General features: G+C 44.3%; 1 protein-coding gene across 1 annotated transcript in view; it reads left to right on the top strand.

The window, feature by feature from the left end:
• Window positions 1-5,435: 5,435 nt before the first annotated feature.
• HTR2C (5-hydroxytryptamine receptor 2C) overlaps window positions 5,436-23,545 on the top strand; it is a 36,362-nt gene continuing 18,252 nt past the window's right edge. The window contains exon 1 of the mRNA XM_080624849.1: window positions 5,436-6,048. Coding sequence (XP_080480975.1) covers window positions 5,664-6,048 — 385 coding nt within the window. The 5' untranslated portion in view covers window positions 5,436-5,663. The remainder of the gene's footprint in view (window positions 6,049-23,545) is intronic.

Below are 23,545 nucleotides of genomic sequence, written 5' to 3'. Positions count from 1 at the left end.
AAAAAGGCAGCTTGGAATGATATCTACACATAGAAAATATGAACAACTTGGGTGCTATCATTCCAGGAAGTTAGGACAGTATGTGATGAGACTCAGATTTATTCTGTTGTAGTCCTTCTGTGTGTCTGAGCCCAGAGCGCAAGTTTATCATTGCAGGGAGTGGCAGGGTATCTGCATCTTCTTGTGAGGCTCCCAGGTGCTCTTCCACCAAGGGAAAATAGGAAATAAAGATGCTGGTCTTCCTGCCAGAAGGTAGATTAAGAACCCTTCTGTGTGCTTGTGGTGCCTTGGAATGTCTGGGAAAGAAATTAATGCCTTTCTGACTTGGTATTAGGAAAGATACAGAGAGGGAAATTAATGTTGTTTGCTTATGGACAGAATGGTAGTGATTCATTATTATGACCCTACAAAATGTCATTTCTCACACGCTTGAGCTTGTGTCTGAGAAAATCCATTTCCTCTTGCTGTGGAAAAAATGAAATTCTCCCTTTTTTTTAGTTTGTAAGTCATTAAATAGCTGCTTTCTGTGTTGGAATTAAAAGAAGTGCTAAAAAGCTGTGTTTGGGGAGGTTTCCCCGAGGTTTTGGTGTTTTTAACTCTGATTTATCTCTGGAACCTGCTGGGAAAACTTCCAGAATATCTTGCAAACCTGAAGAGGGAGTATTGAATAATTCCTTGGAGAGAAAGTCCCTGATCAAAGTGCTAGTAATATGGCCCCCACTTGAAGAGTGGCTCTGGAAGGTATTTAAACACTTAATTTTAAGTGTCTGGGCTGCGTCCTCAGTTCATTTTGAAGCAGGCATCTACAGAATAATCATTACGGTTTGATTTTTCTTTTCCCACTGAAATGGTTGTGAAAACACCACCTCTGTGTTGACACTGCTTTCAAAAGACAGGAACGTTTCCTGGTGCTCCCAAGTGCCTGAAATGAATTGAGCATTTCTACATTTGCCACTTTGCAGAATATATTTGAGCCATAGGTTTCTTGGACACCTCAACAGGAACACCTCACAGTGTTCAAGGCCAGGTTGGATGGGGCTTGGAGCAAGCTGCTCCAGTGGAAGGTGTCCCTGCCCGTGGCAGGGGTTGGAGCTGGAGGAGCTTTAAGGTCCCTTCCAACCCATACCAGGCTGTGATTCGTATGATTCTGTGATTCTTCCTCATATCTATGCTGTTTCAGTTTAAAGCCATTTTTCTTGATCTGCACAGAAATAGGGATGTATGTTATTGTGGCCACACAGAGATAAAAAATGAATTTGCAAGTGCCTAAAATACAACGTTCTGAAAATATAAAATATGCTTTTATTCAGTCACTAAAACTAAAGGGGCTCTTGCAAAGTAGTTGTGAAAAGATGTATTTTAAAGCAGCCTTCTGTTCCAAACAGAAACGAAAATGAATTTGGCAAGCATTAGGAAAATAGATTAGTAAAGATGCAGATAGCTGGAAATGCAGAGTTTGGAGTGAGGAATGAAGCCTTAGATGTGCTTTTTTGAGCCTGAACGGTGTTAATTATTTATTAGTATATAACTTTAAAGTGTTTGTCATGTTGTAAAGGGTTTCATGGAGCCGTAACAATTCCCGTAAGCCGACTGTCTGGCTCACGTAGTTGTGAACTATCTGCAACTGCTTCCCCGTGAAGAATTGCAGTATTTGCAGTTCAGTTTGCTTGTCTTCGTGTTTATTTTTACTCCTCTGGAAGGCTCCCATCTAATCCAAGGCTGAAGGAAATCCTTATGACTTAAAAACATGGTTGATCTTTAACAAGTTGTTGGCTCTCCTCTGCTTAGCAATGAAATGTGAATGTGACTCAGTGAAGCGAGTACTGCTGGTAGCTTAGGAGGAAGGCATCTCTTTTGCTCAAATATGGCCTCTGTCCCTACGACAAGCCATTGGATGTTGCTTGTTTTTCTCATGGGAAGGAAATTGCTGAAAGTCATAATTTTTGATCATTAAGTACTTTCTTTTGTTTTTTACAGCAAGACTTAGCAGGAATTAATGTATTCCTATCCTCTCGGAGCCAGCTTGAGACTCGGGTTCTTTTTTGGGGCTAAATTGGCAATCTGTGGTTTCTTGCCCCATTTCAAATGCATGTTGTTAGCATTCAGGCTATGAGTCCTAGAGGGTTAGTGAATGATTTATGAGAGCACAAGAGCTCCGAGTGCATCCAGGAGAGGCAGGATCCTGGCTGGGGGCCGGGGAACTTCTGGAGTTCTCAGCAGGTGGCTGGTTTTCTCCAGGAGCTTTGAAGGGTGAAACAACTGAAGACAAATGCATTTAATTCAAAGGGGAAAAGAATTGTGTTTATTCCAAGGAAGGTTTGTCGGTTTGTTTGCTCCTTTTAGCAAGAGAAATGGTTGTAAATGCTCCCAAAGGCATCCGAACCCCCCAGTGCCCTGCTAGTTACAGGCTTATGAACCGCCATAGCTTTTGGGTTTTAACCTTCTGGAATATATGAAAGCTTCAGCATCTCAAACTCTTGGTTTAAATAATTCAGGTGTTCTTGAGGGGAAAGAAATAAAAATGATTTTTTTCTACTTTCAGTTTATTCGAAACCGGACTAAATCTGAAGGGAAAAGGTGTGCTCAAAGAACTTGTTACTTGACTCTATCAAAAAGCAAGAGTGGCACAGCCAAGAACCTGGCTTTGTTGGATGTTTAAATTATAGTTTTAAGGCCTGTTGGTGGTAGATTGCACTGGAATTGATGCTTGACCACAGAATTTGGGATGTGTGCTTTGAAGTCAGTGATTGGAAAAAATCTGTGGTAGGCACAGGTTTTAATTTAAAATTATGGAGATAGTTCTTAAACACATGCAGAATTCATGAATCAAGTGTGAATTATTTGTCTGGTACAGTGATGTGCTCAGAAGTCTGTAGCTGAAGGAATTAGTCATAAAGTTTTACCTTATGGAAGGCTGAGGGATGCAGTGAAAAAGCTGATTTAAACCCGTGTGAAATAATACAAGTATTAACGAAGCAATAGGACTGTTAATTCTTAAGGTGGAGCCAGATCTGCAGCGCTGCAGTCCTGAGCTGCTATAAAATAAGACATTTTTAATTCAAAAACCGTATTTTGCAGTTAGATTTCTTCTGGTGTGTGGCTTGTTCATTGGGAGGTGTAGGAGGGGTGGTTTTTGTTTTGCTTTTATGATCTAGAGTTGGGGCATCTCCCTGTCCATGTTCCTTTGGCAACCCCAACTAGCACATGCAAGGAATGGCAAACTCAAATCTGTGGCAAGTGTAGTGGTAGCATCACCTTCTCCAGGAGCTTGGACCTGGGAAGAAGTAAGACCAAGGCTGGGCTCCTGCTGTCTGAGCATGTCATAGAATCCCAGCCTGGTTTGTGTTGGAAGGGACCTGAAAGCTCCTCCAGTTCCAACCCCTGCCACGGGCAGGGACCCCTTCCACTGGAGCAGCTTGCTCCAAGCCCCTGTGTCCAACCTGGCCTTGAACACTGCCAGGGATGCTGCACATCCTCATGTTTGGGCATGAACTTTCTGCTCATCCTGCCAAGATAGTGCTGTGGCATGACCAGGAGTGCCCAAGAGTAACGGACCCAAGGAGAGGGAATTTCTGGAGACCCAGAAATTCCCACTGGCTTTAATGGAGTGGCCTACATAGCTAAGCTTAATTGCCACAAAGCTGCCTGCTACCTCCTTCACTGTGGAAAGGTGGCTTGGAAAACTGGTTAATTTTGTTCACAGCTTTCAAGTAAAAGCTGTTTTGGAGGAAAAAAAAGTACTCTGAAGTATTTTGAAACTTTCTATGGACTTTTTTTAGACCACTTAAATTAGAAAAAACCGAAGGTCCAGTGACTGCTCCTCATTCATCTGCTCGTGCAGCTGCGGAATTATTTGCTGTGCACATAGTGCAAAGCTTCTTCCTAAATATGACGTTTAGAGACCCTTTGGGAGTAATTAACTATAATGCAAACGCAAATCTGGTTTCATTGTCTGCACTGCTCATTTAAGAAATGTTTTTGTGCACAAAGCCCATTAGTAAGTTTCCAAAACCTTCATGAATGTTAAACATTTTATTATAGGACTCTGAGCGCTTCTTATTTTACATAAACCCGAATGTAATCTCATGAATTACATTTTGCTTTTGGTCCCTGGATAGCAAATTACTGTGGCACACGTGTGCCACAGTGGATTCAGGGGCTGAAATGTGGCTTTTATTTAGTTATTTATTTAACTGTTATAGAGCAGCTCTTTTCCTGTGGACTACACAAAAGGTTGAAATTATGCTTAGAATAAGTTGCACGCTACTGATTTTATTCTGGCTAGCTTCTATACAGTGTGTGATGTGTGTTCTTTGTTGTTTTCATAAGTTATACGTGACTGGCAATCAAAATGATTGAGTTCCTGAGGTTGTGATTTAGCCAGGATTGGGAACCTTTAGCCTCAGGGGGTGTAGGCATGTGCCTGAAGTTAAGGGTATGTTTGATTTTCTGAATTAGGTCAATGCACAAGGCTAATGCACTCCTTCAGAAGCAGCAGCGTGATGCTTTCTGGCCTGTGTTATGTGGGCAGTCAGGGATTGTGATCTGATTTGCCCTCACTGTCAGCTACTTTGTGAAGGAGCATAAATCGTGAGAGATACCCTGAGGAAATCTGTCCTACTCGCTGTGTGTGTTGAGGATGCTGATCCTTGTACGTGCTGGGCAGTGCTCCTGGGCAGCAGGCCAGTTGGATTGGGCTTACTGGCCCAGCTGCATGCTGGTGACTATCATGGAAGCAGAGTGGCACAGAAATGGATGAAGAAGAGCAGAAATAACTGCTCAGCTTTTATGACAATTTGTCCTTTCTTTTCAGTCCTTGTTATCTGTTTGTTTGCAGAGACTGACAGCACAGCAACATACAGTGTCGTCCAATGTAGCCACCATTTATTGCCCAATGAAAACCATTATAGGAGAGTTATAAAGCCACAATAGGAGAGTTAATCATGAACATCTGAGGGTTTTTACACCTGGGCTTTATCTCAGAACACGCAAAATCTATTCAAACACTCCCACTGGAAGCGCTGGTTTGCACAGTGCTTGGGCTGTGCTACGTGGCTTGGTTGGAATTCCATGTGATTACTGTTTTACACAGCGGCAGAGTAGCTCTGAAGTGGCTATCAATTGAAACATATTTTGCTCTTCAGACTTGCTTTTGCAGGTTTCACAAAACATTTAATTAGTGATAATCAGCTTTTAACCAGCCAGAACGCACTGATGTGATTCTCTCCCTTTTCCCCCCATAATTGTGGGCATAGTCTGTACCCATAAGATAAATTGCTTCCCGTCTGGAGAACATCTTAGCCAGCAGGAAGGGAGAGAATAAGGATGCCAGTTCAGGGGGATATAAAGAAGGTGTTGAGTGTGCTGTGATTTCAGTGAAGAATATTCTTTCTCTTTCCTTTTCAGAATGGTAGACCTGGAAACCAACTGGAGATTGCAAAGTCTCCTTTCCCTCGAGGTCACTGGTCGGCGGTCATCTTCTACCACATCCAAGGAAAGCAGAAGAGCTCTGCTGTAGCTTCTAAGGTTTGCCTCACCATGGAAGATCCTAGGATTTTCTGGCTCAGGTTTTATGAAGTTCAGTGTCTGCCTTGGACCTGCAGTTTGGAAAAGGGATCACCTCTGAGGCACTGTTGAGAGACACAAAAACCCCGTCGCAGACAATGAGCACTTTAAGTAGTCCTGGAATATTACTCAGCTTAACGACAGTGTCTGTTACCCTGGATTTTAGCTTGCATGGTGGTCTCATGGCTTGGTCCTTAAGCAGCAATTTGACTCTGAATCAGAGTTTGCCTACATCTGATCCTCTTAACGCCTCTGAGAAGAGCGAAGTCTCTCGGATGTCTGTGAGGGAGAAGAACTGGCCAGCCCTCCTGATCTTGGTTGTCATCCTGCTCACCATTGGGGGGAACATATTGGTAATTATGGCTGTGTCCTTGGAGAAGAAGTTGCAGAATGCCACAAACTTCTTTCTGATGTCCTTGGCAGTGGCAGACATGCTGGTGGGTATCCTGGTCATGCCCGTGTCGCTCATTACAGTCCTGTATGGTAAGTGGCTTCCCTCCTTGTTTGGCTGTTTGCGTTCACAGGGAATCCCCCGAGGCTGCAGCAATCTGCTTTGCCCACATTTTCATGCGCTGGTGGCTTGGGAAGTATCAGTGTGAACTCGACTGTGGGTCTGTGCTGAGGGTCATGCTCTGCTGGGTGAGGGCAGTGCTCTGCTGACAGCAGAGCTTGTTTCCTGCTGCCAGGAATGACCTGTGACTGGTGTTGCCATTGGGTTTTTGTTGCTGAAGGCACCCAGAGAAACTGCAGCAGAGTCAGCTTCTTACCTCTTGGTTGGATAGCCCCAGAATTAGCCAGGGGACAAGAGATCAGGGAAAAGCTGAGGAGAAATGTGTTTGTGACTGACCCAGCTCCTTGAGCAACCACCAATATCCGTGCAATCTGAGCAATGTGGTTAAGAAAGGAGATTTGCACTGGTAGATTCAGCTTGCAAATGAAAACCAGCACTGTTGGCATTTATACCTGAGCTTGGCTGTGTCTTTCAGGGTGTCATTTTGCCTTTCTGTGCCTCTGTATCCCTGTCTGTCATAAAGCACTTGGAGATCTGCATGTACAGGTGTAAGCATTTACTTCTCCCCTACCGCATCAGGGTTGGTGTGTTTGTGCTCATGGGGGCATTGCTCCTGCACTCAAGTATAGGATCGCTGTTAACACTTCTAAGGAGTAAAATATAAAACAAATCCAGCTTTCTCATCTGTCCCAGTCTTCAAATCTGACTTCCCTCAGTGTGGTGCTAGGACTTTCCAGCGCTGGTATTACAAAGGGGTATTTGCATTCGCCTGTGTCTCCAATGATCACGTTTTTAGACTCGCGTATCAATATAATGTGTGTGTTTCATAGATAACAGTCATTTTTGAAGTTTGTTTTCAGATTTTCTTTGAAAAGGATTTTAATATTGATATTTCTTGGGAACAAATAATGCTGTTTACTTACAAATTTGTTTAGAAATTGGTTTACTGTCCTATAAAGTAAACTATAGGGATATTTATGTGACTTCTTCTCTTGCCTAAATTATTAAGTCAGACAGAGATTCATTTCCAAAACACATTGATCAAGCATACATCATTCCCAAACTTTTCTAACTTGTGTACAGTGAGTTAAATCAATATGTGATTTAGGCACAGACAATGGGTACATTGAGATTGTATGCATAAAGCCTTTTATTCTGGGCTGTCCGAATAGTTCCATCCTAAATCTTCCGTGTGTTACAACATGTGTATTTCATTTTTAGCATTTTATTCCAGTTCCCTGGAGCTTGAAAGGGAGCATATAAATACTGAATGATTTGATTGACCTAAACGTACATAAATTCTGGGTTACCCAATGACTCTAAGAAGGTGAATTTATGGAAGTGATCTTCCTACATACATACTTCCTGACTCTTTGAAAATGAATGGAAATGGGTTTTCTGTTCGGCCTAGAAAATGAGGTTTTAAGGTTTTTTAAAGGTGTGAAGCATGCTGCATATTTAGAAGCAAGTAAATATCATTGAACTGAATTTGAACGAGGAATTGTAGTTATTCCTCTTTTCTACCAGAGCACCAGTAGTAGCTGTTGATGGCCCAAACACTTCTCTTCAGGCAAACAACACTAAATGGATTGTTGGGGGTTTTGGGGACGTGGATTGGGTTTTTTTGTGCCAAAAGTTGTAATTTCAGAGCAGGCATGGAAAATTTGTGGAAATACTGACGGAAACGGGAATAGCTGCTGCTGTTCAGGGGAGTCATTCTGGGTGCTGGCTTGGTGACCCTGGCGGGGCTGGTCTGAAGCAGGAATGTTGCTTTCAGGCTTTATGAGGGGAGGAGGCAAAGCTCTATTTAGGGAAAATAGAACCTCAGAGGAACTTTTGGACTGGTTTGAACAGGACCCCTGTGAGATCACTCTTCTGTGTTATTTAAGCTACTAATTGTGGAAGGAAGCAGCCAGGGCTGTGCCACCCCAGCAGCAAGAAGGCTGCTGTCAAAGGGGATATAGAAAGTCTGCCCCTTTTCCAAAGTGATTATTTGCTAATTCATCTTGAAAATAAGCACTTGGTTTGATAACCCAGAAGTTAAAGAGCACAGACTGATGGGCGACGTCAGAGAGGACCGAAGGAAAAGGACTGAGGCTGCTTCAAGGGTATTGCTCCTCTTTAAATCCACCATAACATGCTTTGTTATGAGCATCTAGAAAAATCATTTAAGATGTAAGACTAATAGGGCACATCAACAATCTCAGCATGTGGTGGTTTGTGTCAATGAAATGTGTGCAAAAGCACAGAGGAAAAGCAGGTTAAACTTGTCATTCGTCACTACATACAACTTGGAGCAAATACAGCTGTGTCTGTCTCAGCTCCACGTGTGCTGGAGTCATCAAGCTTTTCAGAGTAGTACGACTCTTCCTGGCTTTGGCAAAGAGGGGAGCAGGTGTCTTGTGTGTTATACTCAGCTTGGTGGACCAGTTCTTATAGCATCTTGAGACAGCAGCAGGAGAGGCTCTTGGCAATGTCACAACATTAACAAATGCTGTTGTTATAAGTGACAGCCTCCAGAGATCCATCACTTATTCCTGAGTCTGTTTTATCTGGTGTCATATGTAGCATCTCTGCACCGCTGCACACATTGGTTTGGAGCACAAAGGCTGGTCTCTTGTGTGACTCAGGGTTTCTTGGCTTAATTTGAGCTGTAGTTTTTGGAAGAATGGTTCTTACAGCAGCCTGCAAGCCCCTGGATGCCACAGTGATAAGCAGGACAGTCGACTTTATCTTGGCTTTTTAAGAGCTGGAGGTCAGGAAATCCACCCGTATACAGATGCTTTAGTAGGTTTTATGTTCTGTTTGACATGGAAGCACACAAACCAGGATCAGTGATTAATGGGGCAAATAGTCACACAGCAGCAGAATTGCTCTGAGTCACTTCATGGGTTCATGGCCGTGGACTGAGCAGGGAGAGTGTTACTGCTTGCAAATGTACTTGTGAATGGTCAGTCATTTTTACTCTATGTATTTTACCCTGTGTGTTCTGTATAGTCTGTATGTAATGACACTGGGCTGTTTCAAAAGCTGCAATTTGCTGTATGGAGAAATATGTGCAACACATCTCTCCGAGATCTGTAGAAGTCACTTCTAATTCCCATAATTAACCTTTAAAAGCTAGATCTAATAAACAGAAGAGCGATGGGGTTACTGTTGCATTCCCATATTATCTCTCTCAGCCCCAGTGATAAATTCTAGATTGCAGAGTAGGTTCATTTCCTTACTTTTTAGATAATGAGGTAAATGAAGTAGAGTTCATTTCAAGCATAACCAGGAAATTGAATAGACACCCTCCACAATGACCACTTGTTTTCAGTGGTTTCCTTAATTAAGAGAAGGAAAAATCATGTTGTCAGTTAATTCAGGAATGTGATTACAAAGGAAGGGAGGGCAGGATGGGTCATGCTGGACTTCTCACCAGTTTGGCCTTCACAACTTGGGCAGTGTGGCTGGAGCCCGTGTCAGTGGAGACCAAGGCAAAAATGTCAGGTAGGACAAATGCAGGTGGTGCCCAGTTACTGGGGTAGGTGGACTTCAAGTCTCTCCACTCAGCCAGTGAATGTCCCTCCTTTGGTCAGTCTTTCTTAAGTTATTCTTCAGTTCTTCAATTAATCTTTCTTAAATGCCTTGGACTAATCAATGAGTTGCATTTGACAATGTAGAATGTTTTCCATGGTATACAGTTCCTAAAGAACTAAACAAATCAGTATGCAAATTAATGAGCATGTATGGAGGAGGGTAAATAAGAAATGAACACTGTTTAATCTCAGTGGAGAAACTTCTGATTAATTAAAAATACTGGTGTAGGTGGGAGTCAGGTATTCTACATGTAACAGCTTCTGACAACACATGGAGGTTCTCCTCACCGTGGAGCATTTTAGGGACAAGCAGTGGTGGGTTTGCATTGTCTGATGTTGATGGGCAAGAAAGAGATGGGCTGCTCTTTATCTACTAGGACTAGTGAAGGAATGCAAGAGGATCTCACCAGCTAATGTGAATGGAAATTACAGAAGGTATTAAACTGTCTTTGTCCTAATGAAATGGGTTCAGAGCTGCTAACAAGTTGCTCTAGCATGGCCAACAAGCAGCCAGAACACTCATCCTCAACTCATGCCCAGGTTTCTCTCTTCTCTTTGAGTTTCAAACAACACTGGACTGCTGGTGGCCTGACACAGCTTCCAGGAAGGCTGATATTAGGCACAGCATTCATTAGCCCCAACTGGTGGAGCAGCTTTGCATCCTGATGATTGTTATTACAGATAATTACCATCATTGTTATGTGGTGACACAGATGTGCTGAGCCCTTGCAGTAGCCGTTTTAGGAACAAGCCATGGTAGGTTTGCACCGAGGAAGCAGTGCAGTTTAGCACTTTGGGAGATAATGTTCAGGTATCTAAAACCAGTCAGTCCTTTCAGAAATCCTGCCAAGTCCTGGCCTTGGGTGCATCCTGACTGCACCAAGCTCCACATGGCAGCTGCCTGATCTTCAGAGATGATTTTTCATGCATGTTAATTTTAAACGTGTGACCTTTCTGTTTGTACTGAGCAATCATTACGGTTTGTTCTTCTGTGAGAGGGTGGGTGAACACACACACCTGGGCTGCTTGCACTGACTGATGGCATAAACTCGGAGATGGGGTTTATTTATTACTCCTTCTCTCCGATGACACCTTGTACCTGGGATGTCCGCAATGAAATTTATGCCCAACAGCATCTATTAGTTTAGTATCTCTTGCCATCAGTAGCAGCCACTGTCTGATATGCTGTGTGCTCAGCCAGCAGCATTCATTCTCTTTTGAAGTCCTTACAGCTTTCTTGGAACCTAAATAGTTCTGTGAAATCTAAACCCATGCTACATCATTGCTCATCTTCTTTCCAGATTATTGGATACAGAGAAAGCTTTTATTTAGCTGTTGGGTGCCCTGATGCTGAATCTTCTCCACATGAACAAGTGCCTGTTTACCTGCTGTGACAAAGCTTGTGCTGGTGGAAATCTCATAGCTGCTGGTCAGGTTTGTCCAAGGCTGAAGAGTTTGAGTCAGCACAGGAGCTCAGGACTGGAGAGGGTTACAGTACCTGGCAGGAGGAAGGAGTGATGCTCCGTACCCTTTCTGAGCAGTGATTAAATTTGGTCACTTGTATTAGCATCAGCCTCTTCCAAAACACTTTGAGTAGGAGCCTTTAGCTTTTAATTGTTATACTCAAAGCTGGATTTGCTCCATATGCATAAATTTCTTCATTTCTTCTTAATTTCATTTCTGCTCTCAGCTGAGATTATCCGTACCTCAGTTTGGGCTTTTTTCTTGGCTTTTTTAGGTTTTGGTTAAATTTTTAATGTTGGACTTTGCACAATAAAGACGTAAAGACCACAAAGCTCCGTTGTGCTTCAGAGCTGACATATTGCAGAGTTGTTCCTTAAAATTATCACAGGAGTTTAACTTACTCCAGCCTTTTGCTGTTATTTCTCATTATTTTGATGTGTCTTTTTCTTGATGTCTTGTCTGAAAATGCCCTCAAACTTTTTGAATTCCTTTGTTAGAAGAGATGAGAAATCAAATCTTCCGTTTGCAGAATGGCACCAATGGGAGCTGGATACAGTCATTTGCACGTTCTTTTTTCCAGTCTGATGAAATTCCACTTGTTTCATCCAAGGAGCAGCCCCATCCCCAGCACTGTCACAACAGGCAGGTTGTTTATGCCTCCAGTGCAATATTCTCCATTGAGATAAACACTTCATCTGAAATTAGCATAAATGTCTCCTCTTTGTTCTGTGTCTTTCATTTTTCTCAGTTTGATAGAAGAAGCTGCCAGACATTCTGGAGGGGCTGTGGCAGCCCTGCAGTAGCTACAGAGCCAAAACTGGAGGTATTTAATTTGTTGTTGGCTTCTCCTCCAAGAGGTCACGCAACAATGCAGAGAGAATGAAGAATATTGGGTAGCCCAGGAATGAAGAGGAGGCACAAATGATGTCAAACCATGGTGCAGTTACATGAAAAAAGGTGTTTATGTGGGCACAGCTACCCCCCGATAGAGGCACAGTGCTGAAACTTGGTTTTATTTTCACGGTGCCTGTAACATCTACGCTGATGGTTTCCGTTGTCTGGGAAGATCCATTTGACTGAAGTGGTTTCTTCATACGCTCCTTTCTAAGCCTCGTGGAAGTTTTAGTCGTCATCAGGTTCAGAGAAAGAACAAAAATGGGCAGCCCATACAATTGTCTCCAGCTCTTCCATGATCAGCTGCTGCCATGGAAAACAGGACACCAGCACTGATGTTGAGGTTCTGGTCTAGCAATAAGACAGGGAAAAGTTTCCTGGTGAAGCTTGTCTTTACTTGCTTTCTGCTGAGTTTCCCCTTTTGAGGCAGTGCATGGGTTTTGGTTGTAAGGCTTGCAAGCAAAGGAACAGTCTACAAGTCAATTGTATAAATTCAGGGAAGCAAGCCAAGGAAGTCTGCTGCCTGCAGAAAGACTCTTGTCAATTAGGAGGTTTATCATGTGAAAGCATTACTTTGAGTTGGGTTTGACTTCTGACCTGTCTCTCAGCCTAAAGTTGGGTAGAACAAGAAGTGCTGCAGAGAGTACTTAGCTCATCTGAAAGGTAGCTCACGTCTAACATCTGCAGAATCAGTCTTCTTCCAGTAGATTAAATTATATGTGTTCGGCATTTGACCTGCCGTCACTTCTCTGGGCAGATGGTAATGTCCTTTATCGGTAACTGAGCTGGTTTTTGTGTGTGCTGCAGCTGCAGGGACCGATTTAGAAAGCTTGTCACTTCTAATATAACAGCAACTGGCCCCATGAAAATTCAGATTTTTGTAAAACCTTGGCTTGAATTGTAAATTCCTCCTCAAAAAAACAAATACAATCCATGGGACCCACTGTAAATCTTCCGTATGGAAGCTCTGAGGCTCTTTTCCTTCCCTTAGAATAAATCTGTCCCTTAGCAGGCCTCTGTGTGGCAACAGCAGCTGGTAGATTTGCAGCATTATCCTGCTGTGATGTGACATCCAGGAACATATTTCAGGACACTGGGAGGGAGAGGAGCAGGCAGGGCTTGCTGGTCATGCACCACAGGCACCATTTGAATGGCATCCTTGGAGATGTTGTGCCGAGGCTTGGTCCAGCCTGCGCTCTGCAGGCGTGTGCTGTGAACTGAGCAGCTCTCTGGTAGCCGGTGGGAAACAGGAGCCAGTTTCTGTGGTCAGCAAGAGCCTTCCTCCAAGGAAGGAGCTCAGTGCATCCATCCCTGACAGCGATGAAGACAGCGATACCTGAGCTCCTAGGACGCACCAGCTCACAGATTAGCTGTTCCCCACAAGCTGCTTGACCTTCGCTTCAGCACTGGTTGGATATGCTTGAACATGGTAAATCTTTTCTCTTTCCCAGCAGGAGAGCAGAGGACCCCTTGCCTTAGGTCTCTGATCTTGCTCCCTGTGCTGCTGAGCACTGGCTGATGTGGCAGAGGGGTTGCTGCTGCAGGGAGGATTTTTCCCAGAGTAAATGAACACCAGCCTTAGGAGAGCTTGAATGGCATCTTTCTCACCTGCTCTTGGCAAAGCCTGGCAGTTTTGTGCCCGGTCCTTATGACTAATTTGAGCTCCGCTATAATCCACATCATGGAGCATCATCTTATAGGACTCTGACGACCAATTTATGCTGTTGGATACAGAGGCAGAACTCTTGCTATCTCATATTTTTTTTTACCACCTGCCTCTTTCTTGTTATTTCTTCACTCTGAGCTGCCTCTCTGTCATCCAGCTCTGCCTTCAGCCTGCTTCTTGGTGTAGGCAGATGTATACATTATTACCCTCCCTGCATTCATTCCCATTGACAAAAGGATCTTGTCAATATGCCAGCTTTGGGAGAAAACAATAAACGTTTCGCACTCATAAACATGCTCTGCTCCTCCTAACTTCTTGCTGTTAAGCAACCAGCTACTTTGGGTTAATGGAGCCTGTCATCTGCCAGGGATGATGTTGCTGCCCGTGGAGCTCAGGCTGCTCACTCCAGCATGGATGAACACAGCACAAATGCTTCCAACAGCTCCGTTTCTGGTAGCTTCCATCCTGAGGGCTGGTCATGGAGCAGGTTGCACGGCTGCTTGCTGTTGGCTGCTAGAGGTCTGTTGATTGAACATCCCTTGGACTTAATCAAACAGTGCCCCTCCAGAGAGGTCAAGCAGAGCCTCGGGTGTGCACTCGGGGTGCACAGCAGCGGCTGGGGCTGTGGGGGGTGTCAGGTCTGAGCAAGCCATGGCTGCACCATCTGATGGTCTCAGCATGTTACAGCACTGCCAGCCTGAGCCAGTCCTGCCCTTGCAGGAAGTGCGCTTGCGGTCCTGACTTCCACTGGCTGTGAGGGATGCTGCAGACTCATCCTTTGCCCTGTAGGTTTGAGAGGCTTTGTCTGAGATGAAAGGTGACCCATCAAGTAGGAAAGAGAAGTTCTTTTAGTTTTCTTTTGTCCTCAGTGTAGAAAACTGAAACCCAGGAATGCTAACGAACACGGTAGATTTCATTTACTCAACATATTTCTGCCTCCTGTGTTTCGACCGGTGGCAGCAGGCTGCAGGTGGATAACAGTGTGTGGTTTATTGTTCCCCTGTGCTTGCAGGTGGACCTAGGGAATGGCTTTCTACAAAACACCCCAGAGGAGATCCTGCCCACGCTAAACTCAGTGGGAGCATTGGCAGCAGGTTCAGAGAGGCCAGGACTTCTGCCAGAGCATTTCTCTGCCTCCTCCAGCCCTCTTTACACTCCTCCTTCCTGGTCATGACTGTAGCTCTTGGCATGACTGTGGCAGCATCCTTCATCTAGAAGGTCCCAGGTGTTTTGCTGCTCTCTAAGCAGTTGAAAGGAATCCCTTTTGCCACTGCAATGCAGCTCCCTTACGGCATTGCTGTTTGTTAGGGTTCAGCACCATCACATGAAACATGAACCACTCTCCTGTTACAGCTTTCTGGTACATATAGGTAAGAGACCTGATGCTGCACAGCGGGAGTCAGTGCTTAAATGTGCTACCAGGGCTGGGCCTGATCCTGAAGCGTCTGTCAGTGAGCATTCACTTGCATAATGTGGTTTGGAATGAAAAGCTTCTTGTGATTGCCTTTGCATTGGCTTTGTGGGGCTGGTTATCCTCTCTTTTGCTCTGTTTCCTGCTGGAAAAGGTGTGAACTCTTCTTTTCCAGGGTGGTTGAGACTGTTGATGATTTTATTTTGTTGGTTTTGGTTAAAAAGTTAAGATTTTTAAAAGGCAGGGAAGGCAAATTCACCCAAGAGAAAGAAATCCCATTTTCCTGAGCAGCATGATCCAGACAGGAAAATGAAATTTTGAAACAATTTATATTTCAAATGAAATTTCAAATTAAATTTGAAACAGTGAGGTTCCAAGCAGCTCCTGATCCCACAGGAATACAGGAGTGAAAACGAGTTTCCGACTTGCTATGTCCTGTTGTTTGCTACTAACTGTTACTAAGACCCTGAGCTGCTGCAGCTTTGTCTTACTCATAGCTTACAGCTGCCAGATCCTGTTTCCTTTCCTTTATCTGCCTCCTGTTGGGATGCGGAGGCCAGGGTCTGGATGTAGCAACAGAAAACCCTGGCAAATCTGATCACCTTGGTCCAAAAGCAAAAAAATTCTTTCTTTGCCAACCTCAACTTTCCTGCAAGAATCAGTTTGAGATAAAAAGATCCTACCGCTGCAGTGCGGGGAAGGCAGAGCCTCCATGTACCTTTGTACTGCAAGAAGTAAATGTGCTTTGCAACGTCCCTTCAAAAGCCAATAAACTGCTTCCCCTTTGCAGTTTTATCCAGGGGAACACGTTTCAGTATTTCATAGCATCCCAGCCTGGTTTGTGTTGGAAGGGACCTTAAAGCTCACCCAGCTCCAACCCCTGCCACGGGCAGGGACCCCTTCCACTGGAGCAGCTTGCTCCAAGCCCCTGTGTCCAACCTGGCCTTGAACACTGCCAGGGATGGGGCAGCCACAGCTTCTCTGGGCACCCTGGGCCAGCGCCTCAGCACCCTCACAGGAAGAGCTCCCTCCCTATATCTGACCTGAATCTCCTCAAGGCACAAGTGCCCGTCATCAATAAACCACTGAAGGCTGGGGTCTGAAATGAAGCCAGATGCTAACTTGCAATCAGTGTGAGCAGGTCGCAGAGCAGGTTTCTATAGCAAAGCCTCGGTGAGCGCCTGAGTGGAGCCAGGTTTTTTGCACCACTTCCAGCTCCACAGCTCAACTGGAGATGTGGCCTTACCCTAGGAAACACCGTGCAAGCAGCTCCAGGGGAACACGAACCATGTAAAATGTCACCCGTGTCTCAGTGAGGATGTTTCCTTGGATGCAGCCTCTACAAATGTAGCAGAAAAGACCAGCAGAGCCCAACTTCTCCGTTCTCCCAAGTTCCTGAGAGGTGAAGGGAACTGTTCAAGTTGATTTCAGTGGGTTAACTCCTATGTACACTACTTGAACATATGGCCTTAGAGTTATCTGATTTACCCATAGGATGTGTGCTGCATCCGATCACAGAGCTGTTTGTCATATTTCAGACACTAAATTGGCCCGGCATGTTTTGCCTGCCTGGTGTAATTGAAAAGTGCCCATCCAAAATTAATCTTTTCTGTTCAGCTATGACTCACTGGAATGGGTTTGAATGGTGCACATTTAAATGCTGTCATTTAATGCAAATAGAGATTTAGATCCAATTATATTTTTGTAGTTCACCCTCTTGGTACGCACGTTTGGAAGGTGCCATGGGTTTTAAAGCTCACAGGATTGTAAAGCCCCCAGAACCTGGAGTGTGTACAGTTACATTTCTGTTTTACAGGGGTTGTCAGTTTTAATACAGCAGCAGTTTTAATGCTGTCAGTGCAATCTTCTCATGCCCAATTTGCTTCTGGATCAGTGAAGCTAACTATGCTTTAAAATGCATGAATCTTTGTTCACTCTTTATGACAGTAGCCTGTTAGATCCAGTCATAGCTTTGCAAGTGCATTGCCTCATTGTAATTAACTTTTATGGGTTTAGTGGAAAAGAAATATAAACTTCCATACTTTGTAGCAAACCCGAACTTGATGCAAGATAATGAGAAAGGCAGAATTGTGATATGTAGGAAGACGGACCCTATGGTGATAAACTGTGCCAGCAATAAATTTGCTGCTTTAGAAAGGTGCCAGGCAGATCACGGAGATACCAAGGAAAATGAAGACAGCTGATGTGTTTCCTACAGGCAGATTTAGCCTCCTCTGAATGGAAGAACAGGAGCACCTCCAGGTGCTGGGGCCATGAGAGACGTCGCCACACAGAGCCCTCCTTAGGTTTGTTTAATCTCCTCTTCTTAAACTTACAATTTAAAACCGAGGGGAAGGATTTTAGCAGAATTGCAGACATTTTACCAAGATCGAGTTCATTTTAGTCCATGTCATTGTCCAATAGGTATTTACCTGTGATAGCTTCTTCGACAGGGATGCTGGTCCCAGCCTCGGTGCCCCTTTGCACAGCTCACCTGAGTTCAGCTTTAGCAGCAGCTCGGGCCTCCCTGATTCTCACAGCGTGTTGGCCATCTGGAGAAAGACACAGTTAAAACGTGCCTCTCCAGCCACACAGCAGCCTGATGCTCCGGCAGTGCCTGCTCGGTGAGCAGGGGAGCCGCGTGTGAGCTGACCTTTGTTCTGTCGATGGTTGTAACCGGTGTGATCTTTAAAGAAAAATGTAAAGCAGAAATGAAAGGGGAAAAAACCAAACAGATGAACAGAAAATGACGAGGAAGAGCAGAGGGGGGAGGACAGCAGCTCCTGCTCATCTTTACCCAGACATTAACCTAGGCAAGTGGGAAATAGATTCTTGACTTAGACCTCAAAACACAGACGTGTCCACAGCAGCCCACCTGAGCCGTGACAGAGGAGTGCATCTCAATGCCTTTATTCATTGTGTCCATCCCAAGCATCCCTCACCAGTTACTCTGTTAGCCTCTGATTTCTCTTACACAGAAAAGCCCTTCCTTCCCCTCCTAGAAGGTGTGTGCAGCTAAATCTGGCTGCACTTTGATGCACCAAATATCCAGGATGTCTTATCTCATGCTGAGAGCTTGCTATCTCTTCTCACTCACCCCAGCAGGGTGAAACTAGGATGAGGAACCGGTTAGTAGCATGTGTTTCTCGGCTCTTGCCAAAAAGCAGTTATAATTTCCAGGAACGGTCCTACTTGCAGTCTGTTGTAAAGATTAACATATGGCTCATTTTCCTGTGCTGGCTGCAGCTGCAGATATTGGAGAATGTAAGGGGAAATGCAGAAGGACTCCAAGGATGTTCAGCAGTATTTCTGTACTCTGTCTTGATTCAATGTGTAATTGAAAAACTCTCTCATCCTTGTTCTGTTTGGAAATTATGCCCTGCATTGAGTCAGGAAGTCTGTTGTTGCATGCAGATAGATCACAGGATAGAATCCCAGAGTGGCTTGGGTTGGAAGGGACCTCAAAGCTCCTCCAGCTCCAACCCCTGCCATGGGCAGGGACACCTTCCACTGGAGCAGCTTGCTCCAAGCCCCTGTGTCCAACCTGGCCTTGAACACTGCCAGGGATGGGGCAGCCACAGCTTCTCTGGGCACCCTGTGCCAGCGCCTCAGCACCCTCACAGGGAAGAGCTTCTGCCTAAGAGCTCATCTCAGTCTCCCCTCTGGCAGGTTAAAGCCCCATCCAACCGTGGCCTGCTCCTCATCCACCACCAGGCAGAGCTCTGTGCTGGCCATTGACACAGAGGGTGATACTCCCCCTTTCCCTTGCCTGTCCTTCCTGAAGAGCCGGTATCTTTCCATTGCAATCCTCCAGTCACAGGAGCCATCCCACCACATCTCTCTGATGCCAATAAGGTTGTAGCCCTGCAGGCATATTCCCTGCGATACGTGCATAGAGGCATTTAAGTTGGGTGATGAAGCCCACTTACTGGCTGTAGTGGCTGTAATTCCTTCATGCTGTTCTTCAGGTGCTCTGCTCACCTGCAATCCCTTAGATGCCTCATGTCAGCATTTTACTGTTTGGTATATCTGATCCTATCAGATTTGTTGCTTTATTGTATTGTTTTATGCAGCCTTTTGTGAAAGGAAGTGCGATTTGTGCTCAGTGTATGGTAAACTCAGTGTTCTCTAAGCAATACAGTAACATCCTAATTTCTTGCCTAAGAGCTCAACCTGAGTGATGGTGCCATGACAAGACCCCAAGGTATAGACTACTGCATTTGTAGAAGAGGTGCATGGAATGGGCAACCTAGCCGTTGAGCTCAAAAGTATGGGAAAATCGCTCACTGCCATGATGCAGACCAGTAAATGTGTAGGCAGCTGCTTTACACAAGATGGAAAGAAATCCAGAGAAACAAGGTGAAATCTCTGAAAAGCACTTAGACATATTGTAAGACAAATGTATCAATGTAGTACATTAGTTTGAATTATGAATGTTTCCAGGATTGGGTCAATTAACTCAGAATTAACTCAAATTTTCCTTTTTCCTTTCACATCTGCCTGTTGAATTGATGTTATTAAATTCTGCTCAGCAAATTACAATTTTAATGTCTCTCCCCAATTCACATGACATATCCCTTGAAATTTGGGTTCTTGAGTTGTCTGATAGTCATTAAAATGTGTGCAAATACCCTCGTAGGTTAGTTCACTTCCCTGAGACCTAATGGTAAGAGTAGCATTAAGTTCCCACTTTGTGTTTTATCAGCACATGCTGGGAAAGAGGCTCTGATGTGATTCATCTGTTTGCATGGTAATTAAATGGAAATTACATTGATGGAAGAGGGGCCACATGCCAATTGCTCTGCCTTGCACTAATTTGCACGCTGCCTCATTGACGCAATACAACGCTTTTCTGAACGGGCAACTCAGAAGAGAACCAGAATGGATCCTCACTAGCTTTTCTGCCAAAATTGTCATTAAGGATGCTCATGACATGAGGGGAATTTGTGCATGAGCCTGCCACAGAGCCCAGGCTGTGATTACCAGTGTGTGCTATAGCAGCATTTTGGTTTCATGTGTTAGTTTCCAATATATATTCCATTTTTCCAGATTTGGTGTTCTCTGGTTGTAATGAGTGTCAGTGTTGGAAAACTTCTATTTCTGCAGGAACTCTGATAAGCACAGGGACAGCAGTGGGTTTAGTGAGGGAATCTCTCAGTTCCCAGATGAAAAAGGTTCAAGACTACAAAGTTCAATGAGTAATGAATGTGAAATACCCTGTTCCTCTAGCGGCTCTTAGGTGCAAGATTTTCGGAGCAAGGCAGGATGGTTGATAAGGTTCTGTTGATTCTCTGTTATTTCTCAGGTGGTTTGATTTCCATTCCTGTTGGCATGTTGGCAGCAGGCTCTCTCCTCCAGCTGTGTTCGAGTTATCAGGACAGACCAGTTGTTACCCTGACCAATCTGCTCCCACCTTCTGATGGAGGCTTAATTTTTTAATGTGTTTATTTTAGGTGAGTTTTGGGTGTTTTGCTTGTTTTTATGAATATCTATTTCCAGCCCCAATCAGAGGCAGCAGCTGTAGAAAAAGGTCTTGGTGTTGTTGAGATACGGAAATTGTATGACAGGCTTTCACCATACCTATTTGGCACCCACTGGGATGCAGAGGACTGTAAATGCGCATCGACACCTATGAATATTGATGGCTGGGTTTAGGAGGCAGCAGAGCTCTGTCCTTCCATCCAGCCCATTGTTCTGAATGGTGAGTACCTCTCACTCTGCTGTTTAAATTTTGAATTTTGGGGTAAAAGTTTGAATTTGCTATTTAAGCTTTTGTTGATTCCTTCAGATCAGCTGAAATGAATGGAGAGGGACACTGGGTTTATACACAGCCGAAATCAAAAGTTGTGAGTCTCATTTGCTGTTAAAATCTTGCTAGCTGGCTCCATCCAAGATGCACAGCAGCAGAACAAGGTTATTTGTTTGATGCAAGATGGCAAGTTGATGTTGACAAGCATGAACACAGGAAAAACAACTTCCAAGAGAAGTCCTTTAAACATTCCCTCTATAACTTCATCTACTTTCCATAATGATTTTTCCAAGCTTTTTCTAGTCCATAGTGGGATAAGCACTTTGGGATAAGTACCTCCTGTATCTTGGGGGTAACTAGTTCTACTACAGCACCCATATTACTCATTTACATTTGTTAAATTGATAGCAACACTTATTTTATTACGTTTTGCTGGATCATTGTGTTTACACATTATTTTATTATCATAGTTACCACTGAGTTTGATTTGTAATCAAGTGCAAGATTACACTGTAATAGTAGCATAACCATGATAATAAAATAACATTGCACTTGATTACAAAGCAAAAACAAGTCTATCAAAAAGCCCAGTGGTATAACTTAACTAAATAGCATTTCTTTAGTTTTCTTTTCCACCTCATGAGACCACTATAATTTCCTGGGTAATAGTATTCTCTCGAAGATGTCAGTACACCCACACTTCATTTATCCACATTAAATTAAACTTCTACTTCATGTTAATGGAACTTGCAATAGGCCTACAATCTCTGCAAAACTCCAAAACAAAGGAGTACAACTGTGCCGAGAATGTGGTAATAAGGGAAGTTTCACGTTGCCTCTGATGCTGTCCATCTGGAATACTTCCTCATTGTTATGGGAGATGTGATCCTCTTGTCCTGCATTGCTGTTTTCGACTCTGACCTTCCCAGAATTCCAAACTGATACCTGCCTCATTCATCAGACAGAACATAAAGGCTGCCAGGATGGATGTCGCTGCCTGTTTGTTTTCTTTTGGACTGAGGGATGTCCCCAGAAGTCCAGGGTATGAGGATGAATGTACATGTGTTGGCATAGTCTGAGGTGTTTCTGTGCAGAAAGCTCTGCTGGGTTGACCTTTACATGTGTTCATGCAGCAGTTTGACAACTCCCTGGTATTTTGTAGGCTGTAAATTCTGCGTTATGCAAGTACCATGATCTAAGATGAAATCTTAACTCCAGGTCAAGTCTTACAGCAGACTCTGTTGGTAGTGAGCAGTTTTAATTAGTAACAAGGTGTGTACAAATGTCTACAGTAATGCAGACCTTTAACATTGTATTGTGTGGCTTTGCACGTTGGGCTGTCACATTGAATTAAAGTATGGTGACTTGGAGGAAAAGGCTGATTTAACATCACACTGCGTTAGGCTGGGTTGGGGGTCTTTCAGCTCTACTGGGCAGGCGTAGGGTAAGCAGGGGTACAGCAGCCCCATGTGCATCTGAGATATTGTGTGACATAAGGACAGTAGATGGCACTCAAGGATATGGAGCAGAATTTCTAGGCTTCTTAGCAACCCCCAAATCCTTGCTTTTTGCAGTGGCTTCTGTGGAGCACTCTCACAATGGCATTTCTACCTGTACAATCACAAAGAATCAGAGATGCCTGTTGTGGAAGCCGAACAGGGAATGTGTTTTGCAAGTGCTCTGCTCTGAGAAATATCAGAAATGGAAATAAACATCTGTGAGAATGACCAAAACACAGCTTATTTCCCTCACTTGCAGTCGTTTCTTGTTATTATCAATCTCACAGGCTGCTTGTGCTGGCTTTTAACCTCATCAGAAAAGCAAACTAGGACTCAACACCGGCATGAAGTTCAGCCAGACAGTTAACCCACTGTCCCTAATAGCTTTCCTGCTGCTGAGGAAGGCGCACTGTACAGTCAGAAGGAAAGCTGACTCACTGAACTACTTTGATATCCCTATATTAATCACAGCACTTGAGCAGGGGTTGCATTTTCCATTGGCATTAGACTGGTGCAAGTGTAGTGCTGTGCTGAACAAAGGCTGAAATGCTGGCTGTATCCTGGTCACATCCAGCAGCCTGTGAGCAGATGGGAGGCAAAATCACTGCTGCTTTTCAAACTGCAGATCTTGCTTTGTATCGCATTGTGTTTTATATCCTGAGCTGCAATTCTTTACTTCCCCCACACGAGGAGGGGGGAAATACCAACCACTGTGCAAGGGATAGCAGAGTATCAGCACTCCTGAAAACATCTGTATCTGCACACTCAAAGTTAATGCTAATGATTTGAAGGAGTTGCTTGAAGTAAGTATGTCAATTCTTGTAAAATTGGGCATCTTCCTGGAATATTTAGTAGAAGCATTGCCTAGTTGACAATGGCAGACCTGTGCTCTCTGGGTACAGAACCCGTTACACCATAATGAAGGAAATCCTTGTTATGGCTGTGTCTGAAATCAGGAATTTTACCAGGATTCGGATGCTGGTTTGTTCAGCTGCATTGCTGGGAGGGAGCCCGAGCTGGGAAAGAGGTTTAGGTGGAGCTGAGGAACAATTCCTGCCCCAGAGGGTGCTCAGGCATTGGAACAGGCTGCCCAGGGCAGGGCTGCAGGCACCGTCCCTGCAAGGGTTCACAGCCCGTGGAGACGAGGCCTCAGTGCCATGGGTTAGGGGTGGCCTTGGCAGGGCTGGGGTAAGGGTTGGACTGGA

Source organism: Psittacula echo, assembly GCF_963264785.1.
Source record: "Psittacula echo genome assembly, chromosome: 8".
Taxonomy (NCBI): domain Eukaryota; kingdom Metazoa; phylum Chordata; class Aves; order Psittaciformes; family Psittacidae; genus Psittacula; species Psittacula echo.
The sequence above is the reverse complement of the archived record's forward strand: the minus strand, read 5'-3'. Positions and strand labels throughout refer to the sequence as shown.